Source organism: Mustelus asterias, unplaced genomic scaffold, assembly GCF_964213995.1.
Source record: "Mustelus asterias unplaced genomic scaffold, sMusAst1.hap1.1 HAP1_SCAFFOLD_3997, whole genome shotgun sequence".
NCBI classification, from domain to species: Eukaryota; Metazoa; Chordata; class Chondrichthyes; order Carcharhiniformes; family Triakidae; genus Mustelus; species Mustelus asterias.
The window spans coordinates 1-24530 of record NW_027593942.1 but is presented as its reverse complement, the minus strand read 5'-3'; the positions used below and the strand labels follow the sequence as shown (position 1 = coordinate 24530).

The window sequence follows — 24530 nt, the reverse complement described above, 5'->3', positions numbered from 1 at the left end:
CCTTGGGTCACGTGGGGTGGGGGTGGGGGGGGTGTGGAGTGGGGTGGAGTGGGAGCGAGGGGTGGGGAGGGCAGTTGGCTGTGTCGCTTGTCACCCCCCCCCCTCTCCCTCCCACGGGTGTCTCCCTCTAGGAGGGCTGAGAGACGGCCTCCGGCTTCTTGTGTTTGGGGGCGCGGGCGGGCGCCCCCTTGCTCCGGGGGGCGGCTCCCGAGGAGGAGGAGGAGGAGGCGGAGCTGTCGCTGGAACTCCGCGTCTCCACCCCCGCGCTCATCTTCAGCATCCTGCGCTTGGCCAGGGGGGCGTTGTCCACGCTCTTCAAGAGGAATCCCTCCCTCTTGCACTGATTAAACGCCTGCGGAGAGGGAGGGAGAGAGAGAGAGAGGGAGGGAGTGGGAGGGAGAGGGGGAGGGGGGGGAGGGAGGGGGAGGGGAGAGGGGAGAGGGGAGAGAGGGGAGGGGAGGGAGAGAGAGAGGGAGAGGGAGAGAGGGGAGGGAGGGAGAGGGAGAGAGGGAGGGAGGGAGAGAGAGAGGGAGAGAGAAGGGGAGGGAGAGGGAGGGGAGGGAGAGGGAGAGAGAGGGGAGAGAGAGAGAGAGAGGGGGAGGAGGGAGAGAGAGAGAGGGAGGAGGGAGAGAGAGAGGGGGAGAGAGAGAGAGACAGGAGGGAGGGAGGGAGGGAGAGGGGGAGAGAGAGAGAGGGAGGTGGGGAGAGAGGGAGGGAGAGAAAGGGAGGGAGGGAGGGAGGGAGAGAGAGAAAGGGAGAGAGGGAGGGAGAGAGGGAGGGAGAGAGGGAGGGAGGGAGGGAGGGAGGGAGGGAGGGAGAGAGAGGGAGGGGGGGAGGGAGAGGGAAGGAGAGAGAGGGAGGGAGAGAGAGGGAGGGAGAGGGAGGGAGAGGGAGGGAGGGAGGGAGAGGGAGGGAGAGGGAGGGAGAGGGAGGGAGAGGGAGGGAGAGGGAGGGAGAGGGAGGGAGAGAGAGGGAGAGAGAGGGAGGGAGGGAGAGGGAGGGAGAGGGAGGGAGGGAGAGGGAGGGAGAGGGAGGGAGAGGGAGGGAGGGAAGGAGAGAGAGGGAGGGAGAGAGGGAGCGAGAGAGGGAGCGAGAGAGGGAGCGAGAGAGGGAGGGAGGGAGAGAGGGAGGGAAGGGGAGAGAGAGAGATAGTGGGATTGATTAGTTCACCATAGCCATCCTCACCAACGCAACCCCATCCCCACAGTTTTACCCCACACACCACCTCCAGCGCTCGCTGTCTGTCTCTCACTCTGCCTCCTCTTTCTTCCCCCATCCTAATTCCCAGAGAGAGACAGAGAAAGGGTGGGACAGAAAGAGAGACAAGCAGACAGAGAGAGGGAGGCAAAGAGACAGAGAGAGGGAGACAGAGACAGAGAGAGGGAGACAGACAGAGAGAAAGAGAGAGAGACAGAAGAGAGAGAGGGAGACAGACAGAGAGAGAGGGAGACAGACAGAGAGAGAGGGAGACAGACAGAGAGAGAGGGAGACAGTCAGAGAGAGAGGGAGACAGACAGAGAGAGAGGGAGACAGTCAGAGAGAGAGAGGGAGACAGTCAGAGAGAGGGGGAGATAGAGGGAGAGAGACAGAGAGAGAGGGAGGGAGACAGTCAGAGAGAGAGAGGGAGACAGACAGAGAGAGAGGGAGACAGTCAGAGAGAGAGAGGGAGACAGTCAGAGAGAGAGGGAGACAGACAGAGAGAGAGGGAGACAGACAGAGAGAGGGAGACAGTCAGAGAGAGAGACAGACAGACAGAGAGAGAGAGAGACAGACAGAGAGAGAGGGAGACAGACAGAGAGAGGGAGACAGTCAGAGAGAGAGGGAGACAGACAGACAGAGAGAGAGGGAGACAGACAGAGAGAGAGGGAGACAGACAGAGAGAGAGGGAGACAGACAGAGAGAGAGAGAGGGAGACAGACAGAGAGAGGGAGACAGTCAGAGAGAGAGACAGACAGACAGAGAGAGAGAGAGACAGACAGAGAGAGAGAGAGACAGACAGAGAGAGAGGGAGACAGACAGAGAGAGAGGGAGACAGAGAGTGAGTGGATTGTCACACTGACCAGGACCATCTACAGCCACTGACCCCACCCCCACAAACAGCCTCCCCCCTCTCTCAGTGCTCACTGTCTGTAACAACTGCCTCCCCACCATCGACACTAATCCTTCCGGAGAGATAGGATGGGGCAGAGAGTGAGAGAGAGATACAGAGACAGAGGGATAGACAGAGAGAGAGAGTGAGAGAAAGAGAGAGAGTCAGAGACAGAGCGATACAAAGACAGAGAGAGAGAAAGAGAGAGAGAGAGGCAGAGCGAGAGAGAGAGACAGAGAGAGAGAGAGAGATGCAGAGAGAGAGAAAGAGACAGAGAGAGAGACAGGGAGAGAGAGAGATGCAGAGAGAGAGAGAGGCAGAGCGAGAGAGAGAGACAGGAAGAGAGAGAGAGATGCAGAGAGAGAGAAAGAGACAGAGAGAGAGACAGGGAGAGAGAGAGATGCAGAGAGAGAGAGAGGCAGAGCGAGAGAGAGAGAGACAGAGAGTGAGAGAAAGAGAGAGAGTCAGAGACAGAGCGACACAAAGACAGAGAGAGAGAAACAGAGAGAGAGGCAGAGCGAGAGAGAGAGACAGGAAGAGAGCGAGAGACAGGGAGAGAGACAGGGAGAGAGAGAGAGATGCAGAGAGAGAGGCAGAGCGAGAGAGAGAGACAGGAAGAGAGCGAGAGACAGGGAGAGAGACAGGGAGAGAGAGAGAGATGCAGAGAGAGAGAGAGAGAGGCAGAGCGAGAGAGAGAGACAGACAGAGAGACAGAGACAGGAAGAGAGAGAGGCAGAGAGAGACAGAGAGAGAGAGAGACAGAGAGAGCGAGAGGCAGAGAGAGACAGAGAGAGAGACAGAGAGAGCGAGAGGCAGAGAGGCAGACAGAGAGGCAGACAGAGACAGACAGAGAGAGAGAGAGACAGAGACAGGAAGAGAGAGAGAGACAGAGAGAGAGACAGAGAGAGAAGAGACAGAGAGACAGAGACAGAGAGAGAGACAAAGGGAGGTGAGAATGAGACCGAGATAGACAGATGGAGAGAAACAGCCAGAGAGGCCACAGAGAGAGAGCGACAAAGAGAGTGTGTCAGAGAGAGAGAGAGCGACAGAGAAAGAACACACAGAGAAAGAAAGAGACAGAGAGAATCAGAGAGAGATATAGAGACACAGAGAGAGAGAGAGGGATAGTCAGAGAAGGACAGAGAGAGAGAGAGAGACAGAGAGCGAGAGAGACAGAGAGAGAGAGAGACAGAGAGAGAGACAGACAGAGAGAGAGAGAGAGGGAAGATAGTCTCCTGAATAGACTCTTTGCCCCATTCCCGGCGCTGATTCCCATTCGCACCATAAATGTAGCCTTGAAATAGGTATTGACTGTGGTTCCTGCAGAGTCCAGGATGTCAGGAGTCATCAGTGAGGCTGAGGGGAGCTGGCAGCCATTCTGAAGCCAGTCATTGCGACGCAAATCGGACATCTTCAACCTCTTCGAGGGATCAACTGTGAGCAAACCTGGAATAAAGCAGAGAGTGAGGGGAGTCACTGTTTATTCAGCAGGGTAAGGATCACTGTGTAACTGTACAGAGTCACTGTTTATTCAGCAGGGTAAGGATCACTCACTGTGTCACTGTACAGAGTCACTGTTTATTCAGCAGGGTAAGGATCACTGTGTAACTGTACAGAGTCACTGTTTATTCAGCAGGGTAAGGATCACTCACTGTGTAACTGTACAGAGTCACTGTTTATTCAGCAGGGTAAGGATCACTGTGTAACTGTACAGAGTCACTGTTTATCCAGCAGGGTAAGGATCACTCACTGTGTCACTGTACAGAGTCACTGTTTATTCAGCAGGGTAAGGATCACTGTGTAACTGTACAGAGTCACTGTTTATCCAGCAGGGTAAGGATCACTCACTGTGTCACTGTACAGAGTCACTGTTTATTCAGCAGGGTAAGGATCACTGTGTAACTGTACAGAGTCACTGTTTATTCAGCAGGGTAAGGATCACTCACTGTGTAACTGTACAGAGTCACTGTTTATTCAGCAGGGTAAGGATCACTCACTGTGTCACTGTACAGAGTCACTGTTTATTCAGCAGGGTAAGGATCACTGTGTAACTGTACAGAGACACTGTTTATTCAGCAGGGTAAGGATCACTCACTGTGTAACTGTACAGAGACACTGTTTATTCAGCAGGGTAAGGATCACTGTGTAACTGTACAGAGACACTGTTTATTCAGCAGGGTAAGGATCACTCACTGTGTAACTGTACAGAGACACTGTTTATTCAGCAGGGTAAGGATCACTGTGTAACTGTACAGAGTCACTGTTTATTCAGCAGGGTAAGGATCACTGTGTAACTGTACAGAGACACTGTTTATTCAGCAGAGTAAGGATCACTGTGTAACTGTACAGAGTCACTGTTTATTCAGCAGGGTAAGGATCACTCACTGTGTAACTGTACAGAGTCACTGTTTATTCAGCAGGGTAAGGATCACTGTGTAACTGTACAGAGACACTGTTTATTCAGCAGAGTAAGGATCACTGTGTAACTGTACAGAGACACTGTTTATTCAGCAGAGTAAGGATCACTCACTGTGTAACTGTACAGAGACACTGTTTATTCAGCAGGGTAAGGATCACTCACTGTGTAACTGTACAGAGTCACTGTTTATTCAGCAGGGTAAGGATCACTCACTGTGTAACTGTACAGAGAGACTGTTTATTCAGCAGGGTAAGGATCACTCACTGTGTAACTGTACAGAGTCACTGTTTATTCAGCAGGGTAAGGATCACTCACTGTGAAACTGTACAGAGTCCCTGTTTATTCAGCAGGGTAAGGATCACTCGCTGTGTCACTGTACAGAGTCACTGTTTATCCAGCAGGGTAAGGATCACTCACTGTGTAACTGTACAGAGTCACTGTTTATTCAGCAGGGTAAGGATCACTCACTGTGAAACTGTACAGAGTCCCTGTTTATTCAGCAGGGTAAGGATCGCTCACTGTGTAACTGTACAGAGTCACTGTTTATTCAGCAGGGTAAGGATCACTCACTGTGAAACTGTACAGAGTCCCTGTTTATTCAGCAGGGTAAGGATCGCTCACTGTGTAACTGTACAGAGTCACTGTTTATTCAGCAGGGTAAGGATCACTCACTGTGTAACTGTACAGAGTCACTGTTTATTCAGCTGGGTAAGGATCACTCACTGTGTCACTGTACAGAGTCACTGTTTATTCAGCAGGGTAAGGATCACTCACTGTGTAACTGTACAGAGTCACTGTTTATTCAGCTGGGTAAGGATCACTCACTGTGTCACTGTACAGAGTCACTGTTTATTCAGCAGGGTAAGGATCACTCACTGTGTAACTGTACAGAGTCACTGTTTATTCAGCAGGGTAAGGATCACTCACTGTGTAACTGTACAGAGTCACTGTTTATTCAGCAGGGTAAGGATCACTCACTGTGTAACTGTACAGAGTCACTGTTTATTCAGCTGGGTAAGGATCACTCACTGTGTCACTGTACAGAGTCACTGTTTATTCAGCAGGGTAAGGATCACTCACTGTGTGACTGTACAGAGTCACTGTTTATTCAGCAGGGTAAGGATCACTCACTGTGTAACTGTACAGAGTCGCTGTTTATTCAGCAGGGTAAGGATCACTCACTGTGTAACTGTACAGAGTCCCTGTTTATTCAGCAGGGTAAGGATCGCTCACTGTGTCACTGTACAGAGTCACTGTTTATTCAGCAGGGTAAGGATCACTCACTGTGTAACTGTACAGAGTCACTGTTTATTCAGCAGGGTAAGGATCACTCACTGTGTAACTGTACAGAGTCCCTGTTTATTCAGCAGGGTAAGGATCGCTCACTGTGTCACTGTACAGAGTCACTGTTTATTCAGCAGGGTAAGGATCACTCACTGTGTAACTGTACAGAGTCACTGTTTATTCAGCAGGGTAAGGATCGCTCACTGTGTAACTGTACAGAGTCACTGCTTATTCAGCAGTGTAAGGATCACTCACTGTGTGACTGTACAGAGTCGCTGTTTATTCAGCAGGGTAAGGATCGCTCACTGTGTAACTGTACAGAGTCACTGTTTATTCAGCAGGGTAAGGATCACTCACTGTGTAACTGTACAGAGTCACTGTTTATTCAGCAGGGTAAGGATCACTCACTGTGAAACTGTACAGAGTCACTGTTTATTCAGCAGGGTAAGGATCACTCACTGTGTAACTGTACAGAGTCACTGTTTATTCAGCATGGTAAGGATCACTCACTGTGTAACTGTACAGAGTCACTGTTTATTCAGCAGGGTAAGGATCACTCACTGTGTGACTGTACAGAGTCACTGTTTATTCAGCAGGGTAAGGATTGGACATTGTGTAACTGTACAGAGTCACTGTTTATTCAGCAGGGTAAGGATTGGACATTGTGTAACTGCTGTGTTTTATAGCGGGGACGTGGGTCATGCGTGACTGAGTTGTCGTGGAGTTTGACCGTTGACCCCCCTCCCCCCCCACCGCGCTGCCGCTCGCTCGCCGTCCCCGTACCTCGCACGATATCTTTGGCTCCCTCAGAGACGTTTTTCCAAGCTTCGCCCGTGAAGGAGAAGTCTCCGCCTTTGATCTTCCTCATGATCTCAGCGGCGTTGGAGGATGACATGCCCTTGCAGGAGCTCTGGAACGGGACATGTCCGGAGAGCATGGTGTACTGCAGAGGAGAGGGAGGGGGGGATACGTCACTAAGGCTCCTCTACACTGTCCCCATCAAACACTCCCAGGACAGATACAGCACGGGGTTAGATACAGAGTAAAGCTCCCTCTACACTGTCTCCCATCAAACACTCCCAGGACAGGTACAGCACGGGGTTAGATACAGAGTAAAGCTCCCTCTACACTGTCCCCATCAAACACTCCCAGGACAGGTACAGCACGGGGTTAGATACAGAGTAAAGCTCCCTCTACACTGTCCCCCCATCAAACACTCCCAGGACAGGTACAGCACGGGGTTAGATACAGAGTAAAGCTCCCTCTACACTGTCCCCCATCAAACACTCCCAGGACAGGTACAGCACGGGGTTAGATACAGAGTAAAGCTCCCTCTACACTGTCCCCCATCAAACACTCCCAGGACAGGTACAGCACGGGGTTAGATACAGAGTAAAGCTCCCTCTACACTGTCCCCATCAAACACTCCCAGGACAGGTACAGCACGGGGTTAGATACAGAGTAAAGCTCCCTCTACACTGTCCCCCATCAAACACTCCCAGGACAGGTACAGCACGGGGTTAGATACAGAGTAAAGCTCCCTCTACACTGTCCCCCATCAAACACTCCCAGGACAGGTACAGCACGGGGTCAGATACAGAGTAAAGCTCCCTCTACACTGTCCCCATCAAACACTCCCAGGACGGGTACAGCACGGGGTTAGATACAGCGAAAAGCTCCCTCTACACTGTCCCCCATCAAACACTCCCAGGACAGGTACAGCACGGGGTTAGATACAGAGTAAAGCTCCCTCTACACTGTCCCCCATCAAACACTCCCAGGACAGGTACAGCACGGGGTTAGGTACAGAGTAAAGCTCCCTCTACACTGTCCCCATCAAACACTCCCAGGAGAGGTACAGCACGGGGTCAGATACAGAGTAAAGCTCCCTCTACACTGTCCCCCATCAAACACTCCCAGGAAAGGTACAGCACGGGGTTAGATACAGAGTAAAGCTCCCTCTACACTGTCCCCATCAAACACTCCCAGGAGAGGTACAGCACAGGGTCAGATACAGAGTAAAGCTCCCTCTACACTGTCCCCCATCAAACACTCCCAGGAAAGGTACAGCACGGGGTTAGATACAGAGTAAAGCTCCCTCTACACTGTCCCCATCAAACACTCCCAGGACAGGTACAGCACGGGGTTAGATACAGAGTAAAGCTCCCTCTACACTGTCCCCCATCAAACACTCCCAGGACAGTTACAGCACGGGGTTAGATACAGAGTAAAGCTCCCTCTACACTGTCCCCCATCAAACACTCCCAGGAAAGGTACAGCACGGGGTTAGATACAGAGTAAAGCTCCCTCTACACTGTCCCCCATCAAACACTCCCAGGAGAGGTACAGCACGGGGTCAGATACAGAGTAAAGCTCCCTCTACACTGTCCCCCATCAAACACTCCCAGGACAGGTACAGCACGGGGTTAGATACAGAGTAAAGCTCCCTCTGCACTGTTCCCCCCATCAATTGACAAGGTGAAAGGTCAAGCTTACCAGGATGACCCCGAGGCTCCAGAGGTCGCAGGATTCATCGTAACCCTGGTCTTTGAGGAGTTCCGGAGCTGCGTACTCCAGTGTGAAGCAGGGTGTCTGCAGGGGCTGGCTGTTGGGCAGCTTGATTCGGGCAAACCCAAAATCGATGATCTTGATCGGAGCTCCCTCCCTCTCGTCCGCGAAGAGTAGGTTCTGCGACAGAAGAGTGGGACCAACAAGTGAGCGTGGGATACCCATCGGGGGCGGACCTCAGCCGGGCAATCCTGCCCTCCTGCACTCTACACACCCCTCAATGAGGGGGTGGCAGGAATCGATAACAACCCCCCCACTCCACCTCCCCGCACCTCCCTCAGTGTCTTGACTCTTCCCTTGCCTCACCTGGTCACGCAGCCCTTCTTGGAAACCTCGCCATCAAAGAATCCTACAGTGCAGAAGGAGGCCATTTGGCCCATCGTGTCTGCACTGACAACAATCCCACCCAGGCCCTATCCCCATAACCCCATGCATTTACCCCAGCTAGTCCCCCTGACACTAAGGGGCAATTTAGCATGACCAACCCACCTAACCAGCACATCTTTGGACACTAAGGGGCAATTTAGCATGGCCAATCCACCTAACCTACACATCTTTGGACACTAAGGGGCAATTTAGCATGGCCAATCCACCTAATCTGCACATCTTTGGACACTAAGGGGCAATTTAGCATGGCCAATCTACCTAACCTACACATCTTTGGACACTAAGGGACAACTTAGCATGGCCAATCCACCTAACCTGTACATCTTTGGATACTAAGGGGCAATTTAGCATGGCCAATCCACCTAACCTGCACATCTTTGGACATTAAGGGGCAATTTAGCATGGCCAATCCCCCTAACCAGCACATCTTTGGACACTAAGGGGCAATTTAGCATGGCCAATCCACCTAACCTACACATCTTTGGACACTAAGGGGCAATTTAGCATGGCCAATCCACCTAACCTACACATCTTTGGATACTAAGGGGCAATTTAGCATGGGCAATTTAGCATGGCCAATTCACCTAACCAGCACATCTTTGGACACTAAGGGGCAATTTAGCATGGCCAATCCACCTAACCAGCACATCTTTGGACACTAAGGGGCAATTTAGCATGGCCAATCCACCTAACCTACACATCTTTGGATACTAAGGGGCAATTTAGCATGGCCAATCCACCTAACCTACACATCTTTGGACACTAAGGGGCAATTTAGCATGGCCAATCCACCTAACCTGCACATCTTTGGATACTAAGGGGCAATTTAGCATGGCCAATCCACCTAACCTGCACATCTTTGGATACTAAGGGGCAATTTAGCATGGCCAATCCACCTAACCTGCACATCTTTGGACATTAAGGGGCAATTTAGCATGGCCAATCTACCTAACCTACACATCTTTGGACACTAAGGGACAACTTAGCATGGCCAATCCACCTAACCTGTACATCTTTGGATACTAAGGGGCAATTTAGCATGGCCAATCCACCTAACCTGCACATCTTTGGACATTAAGGGGCAATTTAGCATGGCCAATCCCCCTAACCAGCACATCTTTGGACACTAAGGGGCAATTTAGCATGGCCAATCCACCTAACCTACACATCTTTGGACACTAAGGGGCAATTTAGCATGGCCAATCCACCTAACCTACACATCTTTGGATACTAAGGGGCAATTTAGCATGGGCAATTTAGCATGGCCAATTCACCTAACCAGCTCATCTTTGGACACTAAGGGGCAATTTAGCATGGCCAATCCACCTAACCAGCACATCTTTGGACACTAAGGGGCAATTTAGCATGGCCAATCCACCTAACCTGCACATCTTTGGACACTAAGGGGCAATTTAGCATGGCCAATCCACCTAACCTGCACATCTTTGGATACTAAGGGGCAATTTAGCATGGCCAATCCACCTAACCTGCACATCTTTGGATACTAAGGGGCAATTTAGCATGGCCAATCCACCTAACCTACACATCTTTGGACACTAAGGGGCAATTTAGCATGGCCAATCCACCTAACCTGCACATCTTTGGATACTAAGGGGCAATTTAGCATGGCCAATCCACCTAACCTGCACATCTTTGGATACTAAGGGGCAATTTAGCATGGCCAATCCACCTAACCAGCACATCTTTCAGACTGTGGGAGGAAACCAGAGCACCCGGAGGAAACCCACGCAGACACGAGAAGAACGTTCCCAGAACAAGCCGGGAATCGAACCCGGGTCCCTGGTGCTGTGAGGCAGCAGTGCTAACCACTGTGCCAACCATGCCGCCCATAATAATCCCACCCGCTCACATCTCATTCCTCCCTCCCCCCCCCCTCTCCCCGATACCTGCCCCCGACTGCCAGTTGCCCCCCTGCGCCAGCGGGCTGGTCGACTGCGATAGGCGGTCATCTGCAAGCCTGGCCCCACCGGGAGGTCTGGAGTGGGAGGCCTGGCAGTTTTACCCTCCTCTCCCGGGGTGTAATGCCCCCCCCCCCTCGCTATTCACTCGTGGCACGCGGGCATCTCCGACTGGCCCCTTGAACTGAATGTCTCGCTCGGCCATTTCTGGGGGGAGGGGGGGGTTAAAACCTAGAAACTAGAAGCAGGAGGAGGCATTTCGGCCCCTTCAGCCTGCTCCACCATCCATTTTGATCATGGCTGACCACTGAATTCAATATCCTGATCCCCCCTCCCCTCTGCCCCCCATTTCCCTCGATCCCTTTAGCCCCATGAGCACTATCTAATTTGCAAAACCCAACCACATTTGTGTGTGTGTGGGGGTGTGTGGGGGTGTGTGTGTGTGTGGGGTCTGGAGTCACATGTAGGCCAGACCACATAAGGATGGCAGATCTCCTTCCCTAAAGCACATTAATGAACCCTGACGGAGTTTTTTTCTTATGACACTCAATGATAATTGACACTGTTGCCCCATGACTGAAACTGGCTTTATAATCCCAGCTCTTTATCAAGCGAATTTCAATTCCACCATCTTGCCCGTGGCGGGATTCGAACCCGGGTCCCTCAGAGCATCACCCTGGGTCTCTGGATTAGCCCCCCCACCCCCTCCCCTCCCCTCCCACTGCCGCTCCGAGGCCAGGTCAAGGAATTGACCGCGTCCACTTTCTCAAGGCGGGATCAGCATTCCCGCGCGGGTGGTGGGAGGGCTCAGACCGGCCCTGCCTTCCCGTGGGATCGTTCTGTGCCCAAGCAAGCACGCCCCAGCTGCCTGCCAGCCAACAATCGCTTCCGAGCAGAAGGGAGCGTTTGAGAATGCTGCGGAGGTGTGCTTGGAGGTTAGAAATACAAGTACACAGAGAACCCAGACTGCAACATTTATATCGAAAGGCCAAGCAGCAGTGTTACCGAGGCAACAGAATGTATTTGAATTCAGCCAATCAAATTTGAATTCGGCACTTCGATACCAAGAACCTATTAAATTTAAATCCGATGGTTTTGACAACCTGGGATCCACCCTATTGTTGGGGTGGGGGGGATATCGATATGTCACCATGGGATTAAAAGAAGGGGGCAGAGGGACAAAACGCAGAGATCAACTGCCACCTGCCACAGCTCAAAGCCTCATCTAGATACCAAAGAAGAATCAACAGAGAAACCCAGAATATTTCGGAAGACACAAAACCTGGTTGTAATTTTGAGAGTGACTTAAAATTCCATCTTATTTTGTGAGCGAGTGGGAATTGTATTTATAGCTTTCCATGGGGATAGTGTTTTATTTGATTTGTTAATAGTTTATTTCTCTAACTAGCAGCGAACCGGTTAACGAAAGTGTTATCTGTTGATTTTAGGTAGAGAGAGCGTTACTTTGATTTAATAACTCAAAGTTGCTGAAGCGTAGATCGCACCACTTCACACTCCCTTCAACAGATTATAGGGTGAGGTGTTCCTCGGTTAGAGGAGGGAGGGATTAAGCTCGTGGTTCCGATTAGACCTGTTGGGACTTGAACCTGGTGTTGAGAGACTTCTTACTGCGCCCACCCCAGTCCAACGCCGGCATCTCCACATCACAGTTCAAGAAGGCACCTCGCCACCCTCTTCTCAGGGGCAATTAGGGGATGGGTAATTAGGGGATGGGCAATAAATGCTGGCTTAGCCAAGGAGGTGCGCATCCCCTGAATGAATAAAACAAAAGTTGTACTCCCTATCCCTTACTCCATAGTCCTAGATTTATTTTCCTTAATTTACAACAGGGCGGCACGGTGGCACAGTGGGTTAGCACTGCTGCCTCACAGCGCCAGGGATCCGGGTTCGATTCCCGGCTCGGGTCTGTGCGGAATCAGCACGTTCTCCCCCCCGTGTCTGCGTGGGTTTCCTCCGGGTGCTCCGGTTTCCTTCCACAGTCCCGAAAGACGTGCTGGTTAGGGTGCTAAATTCTCCCTCAGTGTAACCCGAACAGGAGTGTGGGCGACTAGGGGGATTTTCACAGTAACTTCATTGCAGCGTTAATGGAAGTCTTACTTGTGACACTCATAAATAAACTTGAACTTTAAACTTGTCTTCATAACAAGAGCAATGCGGCAACTGGCGAGACGCAGGAGAATTCAGGGACAAATTCACTTTGAAGAAGGCAGGGGGATAGAATTGAAAAGTAAGTCGTGATGTTTAATGTGTGACGGATCTTGGATGGACCTTACAGCGGAGGCGCCCTGACCTCTGGCCCCAGCGGAGGCGCCCTGACCTCTGGCCCCAGCGGAGGCGCCCTGACCTCTGGCCCCAGCGGAGGCGCCCTGACCTCTGGCCCCAGCGGAGGCGCCCTGACCTCTGGCCCCAGCGGAGGCGCCCTGACCTCTGGCCCCAGCGGAGGCGCCCTGACCTCTGGCCCCAGCGGAGGCGCCCTGACCTCTGGCCCCAGCGGAGGCGCCCTGACCTCTGGCCCCAGCGGAGGCGCCCTGACCTCTGGCCCCAGCGGAGGCGCCCTGACCTCTGGCCCCAGCGGAGGCGCCCTGACCTCTGGCCCCAGCGGAGGGGGTTCCCGGTTCTCGCTCAGACAGGATTCAGGTGAAGCTCCGAGTGCTCCTACCTCTGGTTTCAGGTCCCTGTGAACGACCCCCGTGTCGTGCATGTGGCTAACTCCGGACACCAGGCTCCTCATTATCCGACTCGCCTCCAGCTCATTGAAGTGCTTCCGGCTCCGGATACGTTCGAGCAGCTCGCCCCCCCGCAGGAGCTCCATCACCAGGTACGTGTGGAACTAGGAAGGGGCAAGACACACGCGGGGTGAGAGATGGGGGCAAACAGGGGGCAACTGCAGCTCAGGAAGGACAAGAGAACAGACAGGGCAATAATACACACACATGCTCTCTCACACATGCTCAGACACACACTCTCTCCCTCACACACACACACTCACTCACTCACACACACTCTCTCCCTCACACACACACACTCACTCACACACACACACTCACTCACACACACACACTCTCTCACTCACACACACTCACTCACTCACTCACACACACTCAGACACACACTCTCTCCCTCACACACACACACTCACTCACTCACACACACTCTCTCCCTCACACACACACACTCACTCACTCACACACACTCACTCACTCACACACACTCTCTCCCTCACACACACACACTCACTCACTCACACACACTCTCTCCCTCACACACACACACTCACTCACACACACACACTCTCTCACTCACACACACTCTCTCCCTCACACACACACACTCACTCACACACACACACTCTCTCACTCACACACACACACTCACTCACACACACACACTCTCTCCCTCACACACACACACTCACTCACACACACACACTCACTCACACACACACACTCTCTCACTCACACACACTCTCTCACTCACACACACTCTCTCCCTCACACACACACACTCACTCACTCACACACACTCACTCACTCACACACACTCTCTCACTCACACACACTCTCTCCCTCACACACACACACTCACTCACTCACACACACTCTCTCACTCACACACACACACACACTCACACACACACACTCTCTCCCTCACACACACACACTCACTCACACACACTCTCTCCCTCACACACACTCTCTCCCTCACACACACACACTCTCTCACTCACACACACTCTCTCCCTCACACACACACACTCACTCACTCACACACACTCTCTCACTCACACACACACACACACTCACACACACTCTCTCCCTCACACACACACTCACTCACTCACACACACTCTCTCACTCACACACACTCTCTCCCTCACACACACTCAGACACACACTCACACACACTCTCTCCCTCACACACACACACTCACACACACTCTCTCCCTCACTCACACACACTCTCTCCCTCACACACACTCAGACACACACTCACTCACATTCTCTCCCTCACACACACTCTCTCCCTCACACACACTCACTCACACGCAAGCAGTGAATCTAAATTCTCCCACATCCTCTCCACATCCACCCTGTCCAGACCTCCCTCAGGATCTGAAAGGCTTCGATCAAGGCGCCTCTTCACTCTTCTCAACTCCAGCAGGTACAAACCCAACCTCTCCGACCTTTGCTCATCAGACAACATTCCTGGTGTTCGTCTGGGAAACCTTCTCGGAACAGCTCCCAACACGCTGACACCTTTCCTTCAATAAGGAGGTCGACACTGGACACAATACTCCAGATGTGGTCTCACCAATGCCCCCTGTACACAATACTCCAGATGTGGTCTCACCAATGCCCCTGGACACAATACTCCAGATGTGGTCTCACCAATGCCCCTGTACACAATACTCCAGATGTGGTCTCACCAATGCCCCCTGTACACAATACTCCAGATGTGGTCTCACCAATGCCCCCTGTACACAATACTCCAGATGTGGTCTCACCAATGCCCCCTGTACACAATACTCCAGACGTGGTCTCACCAATGCCCCCTGTACACAATACTCCAGATGTGGTCTCACCAATGCCCCCTGTACACAATACTCCAGATGTGGTCTAGCAATGCCCCTGTACACAATACTCCAGATGTGGACTCACCAATGACCCCTGTACACAATACTCCAGATGTGGTCTAGCAATGCCCCTGTACACAATACTCCAGATGTGGTCTCGCCAATGCCCCTGTACACAATACTCCAGATGTGGTCTCGATAATGCCCCCTGTACACAATACTCCAGATGTGATCTCGCCAATGTCCCCAGTACACAATACTCCAGATGTGGCCTCACCAACGCCCCTGTACCAAATACTCCAGATGTGGTCTCCCCACGCCCCCTGTACACAATACTCCAGATGTGGTCTCACCAATGCCCCCTGTACACAATACTCCAGATGTGGTCTCACCAATGCCCCCTGTACACAATACTCCAGATGTGGTCTAGCAATGCCCCTGTACACAATACTCCAGATGTGGTCTAGCAATGCCCCTGTACACAATACTCCAGATGTGGTCTCGATAAAGTCCCCTGTACACAATACTCCAGATGTGGTCTCGATAATGCCCCTGTACACAATACTCCAGATGTGGTCTAGCAATGCCCCTGTACACAATACTCCAGATGTGGACTCCCCAATGCCCCCTGAACTGAAGGACAAACTCCCGACTTTTGGAATCAATTCCTCTCACAATAAAGGATAAAATTCCATTCGCTTTCCGGGTGACTTGCTGTACCTGCACACCGGCCTTTTATGATTCATGCACTGAGACGTCCAGATCCCTCTGAGTCTCAGGGCTCTGCAATCTCTCACCGTTGAGAAAATATGATTCTCTATTCTTCCTGTCGGGGCGGCACGGTAGCACAGCGGGTTAGCGCTGCTGCTTCACAACTCCAGGGTCCCGGGTTCGATTCCCGGCTCGGGTCACTGTCTGTGTGGAGTTTGCGCATTCTCCTCGTGTCTGCGTGGGTTTCCTCCGGGTGCTCCGGTTTCCTCCCACACTCCAAAGGTGTGCGGGTTAGGTTGATTGGCCAGGTTAATATTGCCCCTGAGTGTCCTGAGATGCGTAGGTTAGAGGGATTAGTGGGTAAATATGTAGGGATATGGGGGTAGGGCCTGGGTGGGATTGTGGTCGGTGCAGACTCGATGGGCCCAATGGCCTCTTTCTGTGCTGTAGGGTTTCTAAGATTCTAAGAATGGACAATTTCACATTTGCCCACATTATGCTCCAGATTTCTGCCCACTCAACTTCACCCACCGATGTCCCTTTGCATCCTCTTCAAGTCCTCTTCACAGCTTACAACTCTACCCTCAGTCCCTGCATCCAAGTCATTGACATCAATTGCAACACCAGGTTAAAGTCCAACAGGTTTGTTTGGAATCACGAGCTTTCGGAGCGCTGCTCCTTCGTCAGGTGAGTGGAGAGGTAGGTTTCACAAACACGGTATATATAGACAGAGGCACAATTGCAAGATAATGATTGGAATGCGAGTCTTTACAGGTAATCAAGTCTTTACAGGTAATCAAGTCTTTACAGGTCCAGACATTGCGAGTGGGAGAGGGATAATCACAGGTTAAAGAGGTCTGGTGACAAATCATACTAACTGTCCTGTCTTGAGACAATACACATCTCTTTAACCTGTGATTATCCCTCTCTCCACTCGCACTGTCTGTACCTGTAAAGACGTGATTACCTGTAAAGACTCGCATTCCAAACATTATCTTGCAATTGTGTCCCTGTCTGTATATGCCGTGTTTGTGAAACCTACCTCTCCGCTCACCTGATGAAGGAGCAGCGATGGACGTTAACCTGGTGTTGTGAGACTTCTTACTGTGCCCACCCCAGTCCAACGCCGGCATCTCCACGTCTTGATATAAATGATAAATTATTGGGACCCCAGCACTGATCCCTGTGGCACACCCACTCCTCACATCCAACCAGAAAAAAGACCCATTTATGCCAACTCCCTGCTTCCTGTTAGTTACCCAATCATCAATCCTTGCCAATATGTTACCCCTCGATACCAGGAACTTTTACACAGTAACAACAGACTCACACTGTGAGAGAGAGGGAGAGAGCCGCAGATAGACAGAATATAATATACACAGAATATACACCGTCATGCTTGATTTCATTGGTCAGAATGTTGAATACAGGACTTGGGACGTCTCGTTGAAGTTGTACAAGACATTAGTAACGGTGGCACAGTGGGTTAGCACTGCTGCCTCGGACCGCCAGTGACCTGGGTTCGATTCCCGGCTTGGGTCACTGTCTGTGCGGAGTCTGCACGTTCTCCCCGTGTCTGCGTGGGTTTCCTCCGGGTGCTCCGGTTTCCTCCCACAGTCCAAAAGATGTGCGGGTTAGGTTGATTGGCCATGCTAAATCGACCTTTAGTGTCACGGGATTAGCAGGGTAAATGCGTGGGGTTACGGGGATAGGGCCTGGGTGGGATTGTGGTCGGTGCAGACTCGATGGGCCGAATGGCCTCCTTCTGCACTGCAGGGATTCTATAATTCTAAGGCCACACTTGGAATACTGTGTACAGTTCTGGTCACCCTATTATAGAAAGGATATTATTAAACTAGCAAGAGTGCAGAAAAGATTTACTAGGATGCTACCGGGACTTGATGGATTGCGTTATAAGGAGAGGCTGGATAGACTGGGACTTTTTTCTCTGGATCGTAGGAGGCTGAGGGGTGATCTTATAGAGGTCTATAAAATAATGAGGGGCACAGATCAGCTAGATCGTCAATATCTTTTCCCAAAGGTAGAGGAGTCTAAAACTAGAGGGCATAGGCTTAAGGTGAGAGGGGAGAGATACAAAAGGGTCCAGAGGGGAATTTCTTTCACTCAGAGGGTGGTGAGTGTCTGGAACGAGCTGCCAGAGGCAGTAGTAGAGGCGGGTACAATTTTTATTATTTTATTTATTTATTGTCACAAGTCGGCTTACATTAACACTGCAATGAAGTTACTGTGAAAATTCCCCCAGTCGCCACACTCCTGTTCGGGTTACACTGAGGGAGAATTTAGCACCCTAACCAGCACGTCTTTCGGACTGTGGGAGGAAACCGGAGCACCCGGAGGAAACCCACGCAGACACGGGGAGAATGTGCAAACTCCACACAGACAGGTGACCCAAAGCCGGGAATCGAACCCGGGTCCCTGGAAAGAATTGGAACAGTTACAGGAGGCTTAGGGGTAATATTTATCATACAATGGAATCCCTACAGTGCAGAAGGAGGCCATTCGGTCCATCGAGTCTGCACCGACCACAATCCCACCCAGGTCCTAGTCCCATAACCCCTCATCTTTACCCTAGCTAATTCCCTTGACACTAGGGTTAATTTAGCACGGCCAATCCACCTAACCCGCACATCGTTGGACTGTGGGAGGAAACCGGAGCACCCGGAGGAAACCCAGGCAGACACGGGGGGGAGAACGTGCAGACTCCGCACAGACAGTGACCCGAGCTGGAAATCGAACCCGGGTCCCTGGCGCTGTGAGGCAGCAGCGCTAACCCACTGCGCCACCGTGCCACCCTTATAGAGGTCTATAAAATAATGAGGGGCATAGATCAGCGAGATAGTCAATATCTTTTCCCAAATGTAGGGGAGCCTAAAATTAGAGGGCATAGGTTTAAGGTGAGAGGGGAGAGATACAAAAGTGTCCAGAAGGGCAATTTTTTCACACAGAGGGTGGTGAGTGTCTGGAACGAGCTGCCAGAGGCAGTAGTAGAGGCGGGTACAAAATTGCTTAGACAGTTACATGGGCAAGATGGGATATGGGCCAAACGCGGGCAATTGGGACTAGCTTAGTGGTTAAAAACTGGGCGGCATGGACAAGTTGGGCCGAAGGGCCTGTTTCCATGCTGTAAACCTCTATAAGTACATTCAGTCGTCCCCCCCCCACCCCCTCCCCATGGGTCCAGTCTCTGGACACAGGCCCTGGGTGATGAGGGCATGCGGCCCATACTCACCTGGTCGTGGTAAACCTCATAGAGTTTGACAATGTTGGGGTGTACCTCGCACAGTTTCAATGCCCCCATCTCCCGCTGAATGTGACTCTCCATCCTGGAAGGCAGACAGGAAACGGGGTCAGTTCCTGGAGGGGTCGCGGAGGGTGGGGGGGGGGGGGGGGGGGGGGGGAGGGGGCGGGGGGGAAACGTGGGACGCAGCAAAATGCCAACAGACAAAGGCCGAACATTGTCAACATTAAATTCTTTACTGACAGGTTCCAGCTCACCTCAGCGCTGAGTTTAATATTCCCTACGTGTAAAACGTACATTTATATAGCGCCTTTAAAATATCACAACAGGCAAACCCCCACCCTGTAGGAGCAGAAACAAACACTGTTTGACCCAGAGCCACATTCTGGGATACTGAGGGACAGGCGTCGCAAAGGCTCAGACAAAGAGGCTGCTCTTCAGGACTGTCTGAAAGGAGGGGAGAAAAGTAAAGTTTAAAGTTTATTAATTAGTCACAAGTGGGCTGACATTAACACCGCAATGAAGTTACTGTGTGTGGTGAACCATTGTTGGTTCACCACTGGGGTTGTTATTGTGTTACTGTTGGGCTAGGGTGCTGTTGTTATGGGGGTTGTACTATGTTGTTGGGTTAGGGTGTTTACCTGTCCTAAGTGTATCATGGCACGCTCCAGTGGGGTCCCGCCTCCGGTGGCAGGGTATAAGACCCCCTGCTCCGGCAGGACCCCTTCAGTCTGAATGGGTGAATTTGTGTTAGTAGTTTCATTGTTAATGTATTAAAGCCTTCAGTTCTAAAGCCTTGTTTCCGGGTGCTCATTGAGGTGCATCAATTTAATACATTAACTGAGAATATGGAACAGATCCTAAAACCGGATCGTCTGACACTGGACCCACGTGCGGTCGGTGCAGCTAACACGTTCGAACATTGGTGGAAGTGCTTCGAGGACTACCTGGCAGCCTCGGTAGCGATCACTACAGACAGTGATAGACTCCAGGTCCTCCACGCAAGGGTAAGCGACACGATTTACCTAGCCATTCGTGCAGCTTCCACTTACCAGGGTGCCGTCGAGCTCCTAAAGAATAGGTACATTACGCCACCCAACGAGATTCACGCTCGTTATCTCCTCGCTACACGACGTCGGCAGTCGGGCGAGACCATAGAAGACTACGCCAATGAACTCCTGCAGCTTGCCAGGGGTTGTGACTGTAAGGATGTCTCCGCCGAGCAGTACATGCAAGACCTCGCCCGAGACGCGTTCGTAGCAGGGGTAGGGTCCTCGTACATCAGACTTAAATTATTAGAAAAGGGGAAACTCAACTTGACCCAGGCAATGGGGATGGCCGTGAGGTTGGAGGCAGCGTCGAAGAGCTTGGCGCTGTACCCCGAGGACCACGTGCAGTCAACGTGGTTGGAGCAAGCTCTGCTCCCTCCTCGCCCCGCGAACCCGCGCTCCCAGATCGATTCGACGACGGCGGCAGCTTCAGGTGGCCAGCGATGCTATTTTTGCGGTGGGGCCAAGCATTCACGGCAGCAGTGTCCGGCAAGAACGGCAATCTGCAGCCAGTGCGGTAAAAAAGGCCACTACAGCAAAGTCTGCAGGTCCAAACCTAAAAACGGCAGTGCAGCTTGTAACCCTCCAGAACGGAGACCATCTCTTTCGGCGCTGCAGTACCCACGAGGTCCGACCACGTGCGATCTCAGGACGGCGCCATCGTGGCAGACAGAGGAGGAGGAAGACCACCAGGAGTCGCTGCGCTTGGAGCCCTCGGCCACATGCGATTCATGGGGGCGGCCATCATGGTCCACGACGACTAGGAGCGACCAGCAGGGGTCCTCAGCATCCACATCGGCAGCATGCAGTGACGCCCAGGGGCCAACGGTGGCGTCGATCTCTCTGGATCAGACCAGGCATTACAGACTGGAACATTCCATGATGGAGGTAAAGGTTAGTGGCAGAACTGTGAATTGTCTGTTTGACAGTGGGAGCACCGAAAGTTTCATACACCCTGAAACTGCTAAAAGGTGTGGACTCCGGGTTCTCCCTGCCAAACAGACAATTTCCATGGCATCACAGTCCCGGTCTGTACCGATCCAAGGACGATGTATGGTAACTCTTGAGGTACAGGGCACAGTTTACGAGCAATACAGGCTCCTTGTGCTACCTCACCTTTGCGCGCCAATTCTCCTCGGACTAAACTTTATGGTCCACATGAAGAGTGTGATCCTACAGTACGGTGGGCCACTCCCTTCACTGGCAGTAGGGAACCAGCCGCAGCCTCCAAATTGCCCAAAGCGCCCCGCGTGCAATCTATCCACCCTGAAGATCACGACACCATCCCTTTTTAAAAATCTGGTACCTGGCTGCAAGCCCATCGCTACTAAAAGTAGGCGTTACAGCGCTGAGGACCGGATCTTTATTAGATCTGAGGTTCAGCGGCTCCTCAAGGAAGGGATCATACAGGCCAGTGCTAGTCCGTGGAGAGCGCAGGTCGTGGTAGTCAAAAGCGGGAACAAACCTCGGATGGTCATCGACTATAGTCAGACCATTAATAGATACACGCAGCTGGATGCGTATCCTCTCCCGCGCATTTCTGATATGGTCAATCAGATTGCGCAGTACCGAGTGTTTTCTACCATAGACCTTAAGTCCACCTACCATCAACTCCCCATCCGCCCAGAGGACCGACAATATACGGCTTTTGAGGCGGATGGTCGTCTATACCAATTCCTCAGGGTTCCATTTGGTGTCACCAATGGGGTCTCGGTCTTCCAGCGTGCTATGGACCGAATGGTGGACCAGAACGGGTTGCGGGCTACCTTCCCGTACCTGGATAACGTCACCATCTGCGGCCATGACCAGCAGGACCACGACACGAATCTCCAACACTTTCTACGCACTGCATCTCGCCTGAATCTGACCTATAACAGGGAGAAGTGCGTATTCCGTACGCGTAGGTTAGCCATCCTCGGATACGTGGTGGAAAACGGGGTCATTGGCCCTGATCCAGACCGTATGCGCCCACTCACTGAACTTCCCTTGCCCGCTAGCACGAAAGCACTGAGGAGATGCCTCGGGTTTTTTTCGTATTATGCACAGTGGGTCCCCAACTACGCGGACAAAGCTCGTCCGCTCATTAAGTCCACGACCTTCCCACTTACGCCGGAGGCCCAATTGGCCTTCAAGGTTTTGAAAAGCGACATCTCGAAAGCCACGATGCACGCGGTGGATGAATCCATCCCTTTCCAGGTGGAGAGTGATGCATCGGACTTCGCCCTAGCCGCCACACTAAACCAGGCAGGCAGGCCCGTCGCGTTTTTTTCCCGCACCCTTCAAGGCCCAGAGATTCGGCACTCAGCGGTGGAAAAGGAGGCTCAGGCCATTGTGGAGGCAGTCAGACACTGGCGCCATTACCTGGCAGGTAAGCGGTTCACCCTGATCACGGATCAACGATCCGTGGCGTTTATGTTCAGTAACACGCAGAGGGGCAAGATCAAGAACGATAAGATCTTGCGGTGGAGAATTGAGCTCTCCACCTATAATTACGATATTATGTATCGTCCAGGGAAGCTCAATGAGCCCTCGGATGCCCTCTCGCGCGGAACATGCGCCATCATGCAGGAGGACCGCTTGAAGGCTCTCCACAATGATCTGTGTCATCCTGGAGTCACCAGACTCTACCACTTTATAAAAGCCCGCAACCTACCCTACTCGGTGGAGGAGGTCAGGTCAGTTACTAGAAGTTGTCGGATTTGCGCAGAATGCAAACCACACTTTTATCGACCAGACCGGGCACATTTGGTCAAGGCCACTTGCCCTTTTGAGAGGCTGAGTGTAGATTTTAAGGGCCCCCTTCCCTCAACGGATCGGAATGTCTATTTTCTTAACATAATAGACGGATTTTCCCGGTTTCCGTTTGTTTTCCCCTGTGCGGACACGTCGACTGCCACCGTCATCAAGGCATTCAGTGAGCTTTTTACCCTGTTCGGGTACCCCTGCTATATTCATAGCGACAGGGGCTCGTCGTTCATGAGCAACGACTTGAGGCAATTCCTGCTCTCATTCGGGATTGCCTCTAGTAGAACCACGAGCTACAACCCTAGGGGTAACGGACAGGTGGAAAGGGAGAATGCTACAGTCTGGAAGGCTGTCCTACTGGCACTGAAATCCAAGGACCTTCCAGTCTCCCGGTGGCAGGAGGTCCTTCCAACTGCGCTCCATTCTATCCGCTCCCTCCTGTGTACGGCAACCAATGCTACTCCCCACGAGAGGATGTTCTCATTCCCTCGGAAGTCGTCCTCGGGGACCTCATTGCCAGCCTGGTTGACGTACCCAGGACCCGTCCTTCTGCGGCGCCATGTGAGGGCTCGCAAGTCCGACCCCTTGGTCGAACCGGTCCAACTCCTCCACGCCAACCCTCAGTATGCCTATGTGGCATATCCTGACGGGCGAGAGGACACTGTCTCCATTAGAGACCTGGCGCCCGCAGGGGACGTAGCAACTCCTGTCGCTCCTATTCCCCCAGTCACAGATCCACTACTCCTCATTACTTCCCCAGACGTGGCGCGGTCAGCACCGGGACCAGTGCATAACACGTTACTCCCATGTACAGCTTGCCTGAGACTCGGAGATCGGCGCCACCATCATCACCACCACCACCACCACCAAACGTTCCAGGATCCCCTACACCATCGCCTCATCAGGGCCGGCCGGCCCGGGAGTCTTTGAGGGGACAGCCAGATGTTGCTTTGAGAGAGCCACCGCAAGCACCTGCTCCGGTTTCGCAACCGGTGTTGAGAAGATCGCAGCGTCGGTGTGGTCCTCCAGACCGTCTGGACTTGTGAATCCTGTTATTTTTTTGTCATTGTCTGTTTTCATCCACCCCGCCACCTTTGGTTCCTAAAGGAGGGGTGAATGTGGTGAACCATCGTTGGTTCACCACTGGGGTTGTTATTGTGTTACTGTTGGGCTAGGGTGTTGTTGTTATGGGGGTTGTACTATGTTGTTGGGTTAGGGTGTTTACCTGTCCTAAGTGTATCATGGCACGCTCCAGTGGGGTCCCGCCTCCGGTGGCAGGGTATAAGACCCCCTGCTCCGGCAGGACCCCTTCAGTCTGAACGGGTGAATTTGTGTTAGTAGTTTCATTGTTAATGTATTAAAGCCTTCAGTTCTAAAGCCTTGTTTCCGGGTGCTCATTGAGGTGCATCACTGTGAAAAACAGAGAGAGAGACAGAGGAGAGAGAGAAAGAGAGAGACGGAGAGAGAGAGAGACAGAGCGAGAGAGAGAGAGAGAGAGAGAGACAG

The 24530-nt window shown here is 52.2% G+C and overlaps 1 protein-coding gene across 1 annotated transcript; it reads right to left on the bottom strand.

Annotated features, from left to right (window-relative positions):
• Positions 1-6: 6 nt before the first annotated feature.
• LOC144490902 (ribosomal protein S6 kinase alpha-5-like) lies at positions 7-19314 on the bottom strand. The gene is made up of 6 exons (XM_078208587.1): positions 19222-19314; positions 13347-13517; positions 8289-8480; positions 6576-6735; positions 3372-3535; positions 7-352 (listed from the first exon to the last, which is right to left on the bottom strand). The coding sequence occupies exons 1-6, from the start codon at positions 19312-19314 to the stop codon at positions 128-130; spliced, it is 1005 nt and encodes a 334-aa protein (XP_078064713.1). The 3' UTR covers positions 7-127.
• Positions 19315-24530: the final 5216 nt, after the last annotated feature.